Genomic DNA, 13,243 nt, shown 5'->3' on the forward strand with positions numbered 1-13,243 from the left:
GCTTTAAAAAGAGATAGATAGATAGATAGATAGATAGATAGATAGATAGATAGATAGATAGATAGATAGATAGATAGATAGATAGATAGATAGATAGATAGATAGATAGATAGATAGATAGATGTGAAAGGCACAATAGATAGATAGATAGATAGATAGATAGATAGATAGATAGATAGATAGATAGATAGATAGATAGATAGATAGATAGATAGATAGATAGATAGAATTCTTGTTCAACAAGATGCCGCGCAGCACCTGTCCTGTCACAGCATCTCGTTTCGTGTATGAGCTCGCGTGTGGGTGGGTAGCTGGAAGGATGGATGGCTGGCTGGGTAGGCGCGCGCTTGCGGGGGCGGGGGTCTAGCTAGCATCCCGCCGCCGTTTTATTGTGCAGCGCGCGGCCGCTGATAGGCTGCGCTGTAGGCGCGTGAAGGCGCGTTATGTAATTGCGGTGCTGGATGCCTCCAGAGTCTCTCAGTCAGCGCTGAAGTCGCGAAGCCGAAGGCGGGAGCGAGCGAACGTGAAAGCAAGAAAGAGCGAAAGCGAGATTAAGAGCGCCGCGCGGCACTCGGACTGCACCGCATCGTACCGCCCCACGGAGCGCCATGGACTGCAGCAGCGTGAGTACCTGCCAAAAACTTTCGGGGAGCTTCCGGCCCTAACGGACAGTGAATTGCGTGGGAGTGTGAGCAGCGCGACTTTGTGCCACATTTACCACTTAGATGGAGTATCATGTATTACTGTGTGCGCCTCACTTTTACAACCCGTGGGCATGAATTTGTGCGCTATTTACACTCCACTTTTACACAGAAAGTACGTTCACGCCTGCTGCGCAGTGTTCTCTACAGGTGGTCGCACTTTCTAGGGTCAAGAGAATCGAACCCTGAGTATCGCCAGATAAAGGGTAGGTGGCCGAGTATTATTGAATTATGGAAGACGACAATCAGTTAAATAAGTTTGCAGAGCATATTCGGAACTGTGCATACCACAACAGTAGATGTTCACATTATGTAATTATTTCATTTTGCACCACATTCTGGTTTGGCGTTTACATTTTATATATTGTGTATTGAATAATGTGCATGATGTTTGAACAACCAGATCTTTTAACGATCCCATGCTATTTGGTAAAATAATCGGAATGTGGTGTTTTTTCATTTTTATTTTCTACTTTGCGCGTTGTGAAAGACAGTCAATGAAAAATGAATTTCCATCATAAATACTCCAATATTATTCACTCTATCAGGACACGAGTGCGACCCTTTAATATAGTCACACTTTAATTAAACACTTTGAATCATTTCGCCTTCTTTTTGTTCCTGCCGTCACAACCACATTTTGCCGTTTTCCATTTCTTTGTCCTTGTTTCAGGTAGCCAGCCCTGATTTCGCTGCCATTGGAAATGTAGTGTGCCTTGTGGCAATACAGGTACTGTACTTCCAAACTGCTGCTGTATTTCAACAAAATGGTAGGGCAAGGGAGGTCCATTTATGTGGGCTCTTTAATACTACAAAAGTAATTCACCTCCATTAATTAACGTTAATGAAGTTACTAAGTTAATGATGATTCCCCATGGCTCCACATTCAATAAGAGTTTTTTCAAGGTGGCGTTTCTTCTTCTTTTGTTAATAAGAAATTATATGACAGTGGCCAGCATGTTGAAAACATTTTGGATTTTATTTGAAAATATATGCCAGCTCTAACATTTAGAGCTCAGCATCAGGTTAGGTGGATCATAATTGATTTAATGTATCAGGCGGAAAATTCTTGCCATTCTTTATACACCAGAGAAGACCTAATCACACTTTTTTCAGGGTAGGGCAGCTCACCTTCAGGCATTGGTAGTGCTTCATTTGTTTGTCATACTCTGCAGCTTTTAGAAAGAGGGCCAGAGGTAGACATCAGTAAAAGGAGCCTTCAACCAAGTGAGATCTAATACTGACTGTGAGCCAATTGACTCCTCATCTCCCACTTATCCTCCACCTCTTAATTTATGGTGACTACTGTCTTGAAAATTTTAAGCAAAAAAAAATGGGAGTAGTTAGATTCTAAATAAACATATCCCTTCCATTTTATTTAGCTTCTGGATAGTTTTTTATACCCTTCTTCATTTGACCTTCTTATTTTTTTCTCTTCATTCAACTGCGTCTTGCCATCTTGTTAAACCAGAGAAGCATTTTTATACAACTAGAAGTGTATAAACATGTTATGACATAATTTTATTCCCTGAATATTAAAGAGATAATAAAATGTAAACAAATGCAGTTTAAGGTAAGTAGGTGAGGTTCACAGTGGGCATTGTTGAACGTGAGAACTAAAAATCATCCTGAACAGTTCGTTTTACATGCAGGTGAATTATCTTCCGAGTGTTTAGTCTCCTCCTATCTCAGATTTCATTGTCAGAGATTTATTCCTATTTTGTGTGTTGAAACTATTCAGTATTAACTGTTGTTGAAACACAGCATGCTGCTATGGTTTATGCTCTTGGAGTCCAAACATCATTAGTGATACTGTCAAAAAAAAAGTTAGTTTGCGGAATGAGAAACAGCCCACTGCAGGTGATGACAGGGTGTGTTCAAGTTGATAAATGGCTGGATTAAATAGGGCTGTTTGCTTGCAGTTTCTAGGTAATCATTTCTGGGTTTGTTATACAGATTCACACATTTTCAAATTTTCATTTTTTATTTTTGCATCATGTTTTTTTTTTTAATTCTGTACATCAAAATCACATTTCAAATACTACAGTCTTTACAAATACAGTGTGATATTTATATTCTTTAAAGAAACTTGATCATATTTGTGACAGAGACAAAAGGGCATCTTCAGTATCTTTCTCCCCTTATAGCCATAAGTCTTGTTTGTAGTGAATGTGACACAAGAAACAAAGTGGTGGCCATGTGTTCAGCAGGCAACATTCATGTAAGATGAAAGCTAAAGAAAAATGAATAACACACCTTATATGTCTGCTCCTGACTCCTTCTCACTTTCCATAGCGCATCCATTATTTTGGAACAGAAATGGTTATCTGATAAAATTGCCTATGGCATTGCTTTGTTAAGGTGGCACATTGGCACAGCTGTTGTTGCTGCTGCCTAACACCTGCAGGGGCCTAGGTTCAATTTCCATCCAATTTACTGTCTATATGAAATTTGCACCATTTCTAGTGCCTGAACTGGTCTTTTCTTATCTTTTGGTAATTCTTCTTGTGGTTTTAACTGTTTTATTTAATCTGCTTTCTTGCTGAGGACATAAAGTTGTCTTTACTCTTTTCTCTGTTTGAGATCTTTGTGCATTTTTTGTGTACGCTCTCTCAGTCTTTCAGACAGACATTTATATTTCTTCTTTTTGGGAGGCGTCCAGGACTTACTTTTGTACACAGACGGTGGCTTTCATGTAGTCTCAAGTTGTTTGCCTTGGGAGGAAGACACATTTATTCATCTCCCCAGGTTTTTTTTTTTAATTGTTTCCACTGTCTTTATCTTATATAATTTGACAGTTTTATTCACTCTTTTTGTTTTCAGTGAACTTTTTTTATCAAAATTTCTCTTGGTATTTCTTATTGAGTCTGTCCTATTTCTTTTCAGTGCATGGCTCCTTTTAGTCCCTGTTATTTGAGACATTCTCTAGGGGGCACTTGGCTTTTTATTAATTCTTGGTATTTTTCATTGAGACTGTGTCTTATGTCTATTTTTTCCATCTTTTGTATAGAGACATTTTCTGTGTATTTCTAATAGATAAAGGTGACATTTTTAAGGTTCTTAATTTCTAACCTTTTAACTCACCATTTGCCTTTCTAATAGACAGTTTGCCGTGTCAGTGAATTCCTGATGGAGGTTATGGCTCTTTAATCTTCTACTTTCTTATCTTAGTATTGGCTATTTGTGTTTATCACTGAGATTTTGCATTGTGTTTTTTTGTCTCTCTGAATTCTAAACTTATTATTTCATGTCTCATCAGACTTTTCCTTATCCTTCTGTTTTGCATTTTTTTACCAAGACTAATTTTATTAGTCATCTCTTATTCTAATATAAAGACTACATGTGCTACCCTTTCATTCACCTTCACTTGAATAAAGGCTGTTTGTAGATTATTTCTGAAGACCTTGCCCTATCTCTTGTTTCTTCATATTTTGTAAAGATATTTTGCACAATATTACACAATATTCATTTTAAAAGTAGACTTTAGTGCTGTTTAATATAAATGTGTGTTTATCATAAATATGTAGTTTACAAATCGTTTTCTGTGTGGGTCACATACAGTTGACCTTTAGTCGATTTATTATTTATTGCTAGTATTTCCATAAAATGTTTTCTCTAGCCATGTTTCTATAGGCTTCATTAAGACGCTCTCTTGTCTTTTTAGTCACCTTCAGTTTATATTTAGACTTTTAATTCGGGCAGCATGGTGGCACAGTGGTAGCGATGGTGCCTCACAGTAAGGAGGCCCGGGTCCTCCCTGTGTGGAGTTTGCATGTTCTCCCTGTGTCTGCGTGGGTTTCCTCCCACAGTCCAAAGACATGCAGGTTAGGTGCATTGGCGATCCTAAATTGTCCCTAGTGTGTGTGCTTGGTGTGTGGGTGTGCCCTGTGGTGGGCTAGTGCCCTACCCAGGGTTTGTTTCCTGCCTTGTGCCCTGTGTTGGCTGGGATTGGTTCCAGCAGACCCCCGTGACCCTGTAGTTAGGATATAGCGGGTTGGATAATGGATGGATGGACTTTCAATTCACCCCAATATCTGTTTATCTGTAAATTATGTTTACTTACACAGGGCACGAAAGTCATTTGGCATAATTTCACATGGTTTAATGTATTAGATAGATAGATAGATAGATAGATAGATAGATAGATAGATAGATAGATAGATACTTTATTAATCCCAAGGGGAAATTCACAATTATTGTGTTTTGGTCCACTATTGAGTAGTTTTCTGTTGTTGTAAGTTGCGAGGGACGTTCAAAAAGTTTCTGCACTTTTTTTTAACTCTATTTATTAAGAATTTCAAAAACAAATGACCTCACTTTTCTAAATAGTCACCTTCATTTACAATGCAATTTTCCCAGTGTCATACCTACTTTTTAATGCCCAATTATTATTCCTCCCGCCATCAATGTTTCCAACGAAGATATAAAAGTGAACGTTCCTCGTATGTTGTGATGATGTCATATTGTACTGTCAGCTGAGTTTTTTCTGTTTTTTGTTTCTCTAAGACCATCACAAATTCCTGGCAACTGTGTTACCTAGTAGTTCAACTTCTAGTTGTGTTTCTCTTGGAGACTTTGTCGGACGTCTCTTTTGTGTGTGTTTCTTATTTGGATTTTCGCCTCTTTGTCACAGTTCTTCACTAATATTTTATTCAATTAAAGTTTCAAACAAAGTCCTTTCCTTTTGTCTCTTCTGTGTCTTTCTGATGGACAAATCATGAATTTTTCACTAAGACTTACTCACACTAAAAAGACTTCAGCTTTTTAATTACTCTTCATTTTAATATTATGTCTAAAGCTTTTGATCTTTAAAGCCACTTAACATAAAGTCATTCATTTTTCATTCAGCATTTCTAATGTAGATTTTGTCTACTATCTTTTTACTGTGTGTTTCATAGAGAAACATTGGTCTTTATTCTTAACTTTTTATTTGGTTTTGCCTTATATCTCCTTTGTGTGTTAAAATCATCCTGTCATTTTAGTCATCTTTCATTTTAATGTAGACGTTAGTGTTTTTGATAGCCATTTGTATTTCTCTTTGTGTTTATACATTGATGTTGACTTCTTCATCATTTTTATCCCCTTTTCAGACTTCTCAGAGAGACTCTGTCCTGTGTCACTCATGTATGTTTCTTGTAGAGACACAGTTCTTTGAATTGCACTCCATTCTAACCTAATTCCTTACAGATTATATTCCTCATGAAGACTTCTCCATGTCTCTCCTTTCCTCATGTTTTCTAAATGGACGTTATCTTTTTTTACTACCCTTTCTTTCGATATAGGCTCAAGAGTTTCTGGTCTTTTGGCTGCTTATTCTCATGTAGAATCTAATCTATGTTACTCTCTTAATGTTTCTCATTGAGACTTGGTCTTATCTTTATGTTCTGTGATTTTCTTACACTGCCCTCACCTTTTTATTCATTCTGTTAATATGGTGACCTACCATTATAACTCCTTCCTTTGTTTGTTCCTTGGGGATGTATATCTTTTATTTACACTCTGATGTTTTCTAATCATCCCTAAGCCATTTGCTCTGATTTTTCCAATCGTGACTTTAATCTTTTTAATTAATCTTTGTATTTTCCCCTCCCCATTTTTCAAATAGATGCAATTTTTTTTGTTTAATTTTTAACTGATTTTCCCATCGATTCTCAGACTCATTGATGCTTCTTTTGGAGTCTGCCACCTTTGTTTTCTGCTTGACTTCTATACAGAGTCATTGATTTATCTGATTTTTTTTTTCTGGTACCTTTTTTATTTTAATTCACTCTTTAGTTCTTCATGAAGACTTTCACTTTTTATTAACACTTCACGTTCTACTGTTTTTTTCACTTCAACTCCTGACCTTATTATGCGCTGACAGTTTCAGTTGCTCCTTGGACAGCACATCAAATCCTGGATCCCCTTCTGTCAGCTTTTTGCTTTCAAAATGCAAGCATTGCAGAAATACATCTGGAGATCCAGTCTGTGCAGCACTCATTTTATTGCACAGGATGAAGTAAAAATGCTCTTCTGGTTGTTTAAATTAAATGCTGGCCTAACACAAGTATAACTGAAATCTGTGTTTTTTAGGTGTTGTTGCCATGCGTGCTTTTAGACACTTATTACCTCAGTAGGATATGTTTGTCTGTCACTGATACCTCTGGTCCTTCATGTTCCTACACAGAATGATCTGATCGAATCCCCGAAGTAATTATCTGCAGAAGTACTCAAGAGTGCAGAGGAGTGGAAACTCCAGGCACTGATTTGGATTGGGTCTTTAGGAAAAATCATGGCCTGAGCTGTGCTTCTTGTCTCAGGGTTTTCTAGTAGAAGCAAATTAGCCTAATCACTGCAGCCACTGAGGTAGGGCAAGGTACTGTTTTTTGGCTATCGCACATCTTTACTCTATAGATCCCCTTAGGCCCGCTGTGTTCTCATCGAACTGAGTAACTGCACTGACTTGTTTTTTTGGTTAACCAGAATCATTCGACCCTGCCACAATCACCTAACATATTTCTTGATTTGTCTTAATTGTATAACAGCAGACTGTAAAGAGTGTTTTATACCAGTTGTGGCAATGTACCACATTTGGAGGAAAGGTTTGTACCAATGATTGTAGTCCAAGGTCCTCCATTATTGCTGAGCTCCACACCATGTTACAGAGAGTTATTCCTGCAACTCTAAAGAGAAGCTTCATTTTTGCCATTTGCATGCACAATCTCATTCTTTCCATCACTACCTTGGGCTGGCGAGGATGTAGATGTAGACTCACTGGTAAACAAAAAGCTTTGTCAAATGACTAATCTTCTGTTTCACCACCACTGTCCAGTACAATATCCGGAAACTTGCTTCCACTGCACTGATTTGTTCAAGTAAACTACTCCACTTTGGAGAACTATTCACTCTTTCCTGCATTGAGTAGGCCATTGAGAGTCAAAGTCAAAAGTCAAAGCGAACTTTATTGTCATGTCAACCATATACAAGTAAACAGATAGACGAAGCTTAGGGTCCACAGTGTAACAACATGAAGTGCAAATAATAAATTAAAAATAGAATTAAAATTTGAATTTAAAATTAAAACACATAAGACATTGTGCAAAGACAAGACAAAGAAGTAGCAGCAATATTGACGTGTAGTAAGCAATATGAACATTGATGCAATGTATGGCATTTGCAATCTAGATACATAAATATAGTCAACAAATATGTAATATAATAAATAAATAATAGATATAGATAATGCAGAAATTATCAGTGTATGGTAATAGTTGTTTAAGACATGTGTAAACAATGACAGGTCAGAATGTTTCACAGCAGAAGTATATCAAGAATATCAAAATCCTTAAAGGTCAGTATGAGATTTTCAGTTCTTTTCTCCCTGCACACTCGTCTTTGCAGGACAGTGGCTTGCATGTATAAACGTTCTGTTTTTAGAGGGGGTAGAGTCCGTGTGGAAGATCCCAGGGGGCAGCCTGGTGTTAAGGAGTCTGACAGCTTGGGGGTAAAAACTCTCCTGCAGCCTGGCAGATCTGGCTTTGATGCGGCAGTATCTGCTCTTGGATGGCAGAAGTGTGAAAAGTCCATGTGAGGGGTGTAAGGGGTCCTGCACAATGCTGCAGGCCGTGTGGACACTGCATTTGTAAAATATGTCCTGTAGTGAAGGGAGAAGCACCCCAATAATGTTCTCTGCTGTCTTCACTATCCTTTGCAGGCGCTTGCAGTCAGATATGTTGCAGTTGCCATACCAGACCGTGATACAGCTGGTCAGAACACTCTCAATGGTGCCTCTGTAGAATATGGTGAGGATGGAAGGGGGAAGGCTTGCTCACTTCAGCCGCCTCAGGAAGTGTAGTCTCTGCTGGGCTTTCTTGATTAGTGATGAGGTGTTATGCATCCATGTAAGTTCCTCAGTTATGTGCACACCGAGGAACTTGGCACTCCTAACAGTCTCCACATCTAAACCGTTGATGCTGAGTGGGATGTGTGCAGGATGTGATTTTCTGAAGTCCACGATTATCTCTTTTGTCTTGTCGACATTGAGAGATAGATTGTTGTCTTCACACCATGTAGACAGCCGTCCCACCTCATCTCTGTATGCTGTTTTATCATCCCTGCTTATCAGTCCCAGCAACGTCATATCATCCGCAAACTTGATGATGTGGTTGGTGTTGTGTGTGGCTGTGCAGTTGTGAATCAGCGGGGTGAAGAGCAGTGGACTAAGCATGCAGCTCTGCCGCGCTCCAGTGCTCAGTGTGATGATGCTGGAAGTGTTGCAGCCCATCCAAAACTGACTGGGGCCTCTCTGTCAAAAAGTCCAGGACCCAGTTGCAGAGGGTGGTGTTCAGAGAGAACCTTGAGCTGAGATCTGTAGGCGCTTTCAAACACCATTTAATAACAGCTATATAAAATTTATATACGGTAGTTGTGTTTTGATATCCAGTCCTTGCAAGTCATGAACCAGTAAGGAGAAAACTCACACCCTTGATGAAGTCCAATGCAAAAATCAATAAGAACAAAGTCTTATTCTACAAGTAGTGGAACTCGATGACACACAGCAGTAGCCCTGGAGACCCCTACTCCTGTAGCCCTCTCCACAAGATATCAAAGTCATATAGATTTTACCAAGTCCCAAAAACCATATGTCTGCCAGTTAGGCAAACTCCTATGTCTCCTCAACAGAGACAGAGCCAATCCACTCTCCAGCAGCCAAGGGTGAATCCAAACTTAAGATAAACTTTTGGATTGAGTCTACATTCCAGTATCCCTGTATTAGAATTTCCCATGGAGGATAAGCAGTGTGAACCCCCACCCAGTAGTTGAAGCACATCATCTTTTCCATTCTTTTAAAAATGGAGACCACTTGTGGTGTACTGGTCATGGCTAACTGACAGAAGACTGAGGGGAAAATCCAGGAGGCACTGGATGGATTATATGACTCGGTTTGCCTGGTAGTGTCTTGAATCCCCAAGTAGGAACTGAAGGAAGCTGATGAGGATAAGTTGACCAGCTAAGCATGTTGTAGAAAGCACATTAAACAGAAAAAGTATATTAGCACTGAAGATTATGATGACTATCTCCATCTTTGATTGTTTACAGGGAAAATAGTCAAGTTTTTACTATCCATCCACAATCCCCCCCGTCCCTCTCAGGATGGGTCACATTAGCATGAGGGTTTGCCTGACTTAGGGAAGCTGTAACTTCATTTTTGCTTGATGACTATAAGCCTTCACCTTGTAATTGTATAATTCTGCCTTTTTTTAACTGTAGCTGGTGTATGAATTGGGCCTTTTTTCACTTAAAGCCCTGTTTTGTGATATAAACCAGAATCCCTTCTGAATGCTTCCCTGGAAGCCTTTTTAAATTTAAATTGTATGCCATGTGCTCTCATGCATGGTATAAGTGAATACAGAATTGTGAAGTGGGCTTAGATTTCTATTGACCTTGGTGGCTATGCATTTTTCAAAAATATTCTTAATTTTTTAATGCTTAATTTTCCGTCATATTGTACAGAATGTGGATGCAGAATAACATTTACATCAACATTGTTCTTATCCAGGCTTTTGCTACTCAGATGTTAATTTTTTATCTAGCTTGCTCGATGACCTATTTTTTTTTTTTTTTTATTAAAATGGCTTTTAAAAAGCAGGCCATTCTCAATTCTTATAATTAATCAGTTGTGTCTCTGAAAGGCAACCTGGATTTCTTTCACCTGTATGTGTTCAGCAGAATGAATCCCCATTTATGAACAATTTAGGACAAAAGAGCCAGTTTAGCAAGCATTTATGATTGAGTTATGTGGGTGGACCTTTTGGAACTTGGACACTTTTAACTTAATGATAGTTGGGAAGCAAAACACCGTCATGACAAATGACCAAGTCATTAGAACACCAACAATTTAACAGGCAAAATGGAAAGCAACCTTGGAGTTAGAAAATGGTCGAAGACAAAGACGATGTGAAGTTTTGCATCCTAAGTTTAGACCTACAGATATTGTTCATTTTTCATATGTAAGTTTCAAAGCAGCTGACTCATCCTCAAAAGTTTTCTTTTTAGCTCAGTAATCATGCATTTCAGATAGTACTGTAAATATATTTGTGTTTTTACTTATTAACTGAAATAAAACACTAAAAATCCATGCTACATCTCAGAAGAAAATAAGTTCAATATGGCATTGTATCGCATTATGCCCACTGACAATCAACTAGTGTCAGGGCATTTGGAGGCATTAGTTGGCTTCACAGAAAGGAATTTAATGGCTTTTTGTGCTTAGGCAGCCAAACTCCTAGATAAGCAGCTGCTGCTTATTCTCCTCGACCATCTTGTCAATCCAATCATTCATTATTTATATTTTTGTAGCTGTCATTAGTTTGCTATCAGGGGGCACAGTGGTCCACTGCATAACACTGCTGCTTCACAGTTCAGTTTCAACCTAATTACTGTCTTGTGGACCTTCAGTCCAAAAAGATATTTCCACACTGTGGTTTCCTCACAGATCTCAGTGACAAGCAAGTCAGGTTAACTGGTAAATCTGCTCTGGCCTAGTGTGAGTGTTTTAAAAACTGTACCCTGTAGAGGACTGGCATCCCATTCAAAGTAATTTCCTTCATTTGATGCCCACAGAACTGGTACCCTGAAATAGAAAATGCACGGTAATAAAATTTACTAAATGGTCATTTGCTTATGAAAATATTACACTCTTTGAGGCAATTCATAGTAATTGATCAATGATAAAAAGTGGAAGAAATCATTAACTTCCCAAACATACATTTTAATAATGGATTGAATTACATCAGAGCTTATAGCAGCAGTCCTGGGTGCAAGGAAAGTTTGAGTGCAAGGTAAGCAGTCAATCTTTATAGTGGGCATGATGAATTCTGAACCATTCTAAATGCATTAAGCTTGTGGATGAAACCCCAAATGAACGGAGACAATGTGCACTCTTCAAACAGACAAGGACCAGGTCAGGTCAGGATGTGAAGCATCTACACTAAGCACTGTGTTACCTACCGTGTTAACCAAAAGAGATTACGTTCTTTCTAAAATCAGAAATTCTGCTTCTGTAAATGCAGCAATTTGTTTTCCTTTGCACACTTATAAGCAATGTAAAAAATGACAGATTCAAAAACGTGAAGATTTTTTATCAGTTTACAGACTGTTTTTTTTAACTTTACATGAAGTAAGCACTGTTGCTTAATACATATGCTAACTGTGGGCATTCTTTAATTTACATTCCCACATGAGGCCATTCTGTGCCATACTTGTTTGTTTACTCTCTGTAATACTACTGTACTTTACAAGAATGATTTCATAAACCAGCCTTAGGTTGTAATGTAATATTTGGGTCAGTCACTTAACATTGCTCACAGAGGCCATCTTGTGTATGGATTGCACTTTATACATTTATATGCTATTTTACATTTTAGTTTGTGAACTTTATTTTTATGTTTTGTTTTCATCTTTTTGCCATCCCAGGAAGACTGCAATAAGCAGCAAGATGAGGAAGTGCTGGACATTCCATTGGATGACCCAGAGGCAAATAAAGCAGCAGCAAAAATCCAGGCCAGCTTTCGCGGCCACATGACCAGAAAGAAGATCAAAAGTGGCAAACCTGGAGAAGAGGTGAGGATCAACACAAGAGAATGCTCAGCAGATGTTGAATTGTGCAACAGAGAATTAGGAGGGAACACTAGTGAGCGGGCTTATACTCCACACCAAATGTGGCTGAATCCTGAAATCATGTCCAGCTCAGCCAGCTTGTCATACACTACAAATTTTAAAGGAGGTGACTGTCTGGATGCTTCTGATGACTCCTTCCTTCCCTTTTCATATACACGCATGCATGCAAGCTTTCAAATCTGACGTAAGAGACCTTTTTTTTGGACTGAGGTTATTTCTCACACACACACAGGGTGGACTTAAATGGATCCTAGAGACACACTTGTGCTCATACACATACAAACAAGACGATAGTCTAGAGTACGATAGCACCAAAATGGGCATTCTGTATCTCATATGAACCTGGGCTGGCTCAGTATTGCGTCCTTCATCAGTTGGACCAAAGGTCTTTAAGTGATAAACTGGTGTCTTTAATGAGCTGAGGTGATATGAATAGATCTTTATGTGAAAGGAGGAGGGCTCCCTTAGCATCTTTGTGGCAGATAAAAACACAGATCTGCTCTTTTCATTTTAATGAGCTATACCACAGAAGACCCTGGGCAATGATAAGCTATAGTTAATTGGAGTCCTGGTGGGATTCAAAAGCTTTCGGACATAACCTTTGCTTTGCTCCTGAAGGTGAGACTAATTAAACCCAAACACTTTTTTTTTTCATTTTTTACACTGTGCCAAGGAATAATTTCTAAAGCAAAAGTGTTCAGTGCAACATTTATAGTATAGTGCCCTGAAGCATCTGGGTGTGTACCCAAGCTCACAGAACATTTTGTGAGGACTGGGCTCATCCTAGGTGAGTTATGAAGAACAAATGGCTCAGTCCTTATGGTGAACAGCTCAGACCCATTTATGTAGTTAAGTCTTACAGTTTTGCATCTCTTCATCTTTTG

General features: G+C 38.6%; 1 protein-coding gene across 1 annotated transcript in view; it reads left to right on the plus strand.

Annotated features, from left to right (window-relative positions):
• The first annotated feature begins 449 nt into the window (after positions 1–449).
• The window catches only part of nrgna (neurogranin (protein kinase C substrate, RC3) a), a 46,592-nt gene continuing 33,798 nt past the window's right edge, over positions 450–13,243 (plus strand). The window contains exons 1-2 of the mRNA XM_051932147.1: positions 450–623; positions 12,156–12,302. Of these exons, the coding sequence (XP_051788107.1) occupies positions 609–623; positions 12,156–12,302 (162 nt within the window). The 5' untranslated portion in view covers positions 450–608. The remainder of the gene's footprint in view (positions 624–12,155; positions 12,303–13,243) is intronic.

This window comes from Erpetoichthys calabaricus, chromosome 9 (assembly GCF_900747795.2).
Source record: "Erpetoichthys calabaricus chromosome 9, fErpCal1.3, whole genome shotgun sequence".
NCBI lineage: Eukaryota > Metazoa > Chordata > Cladistia > Polypteriformes > Polypteridae > Erpetoichthys > Erpetoichthys calabaricus.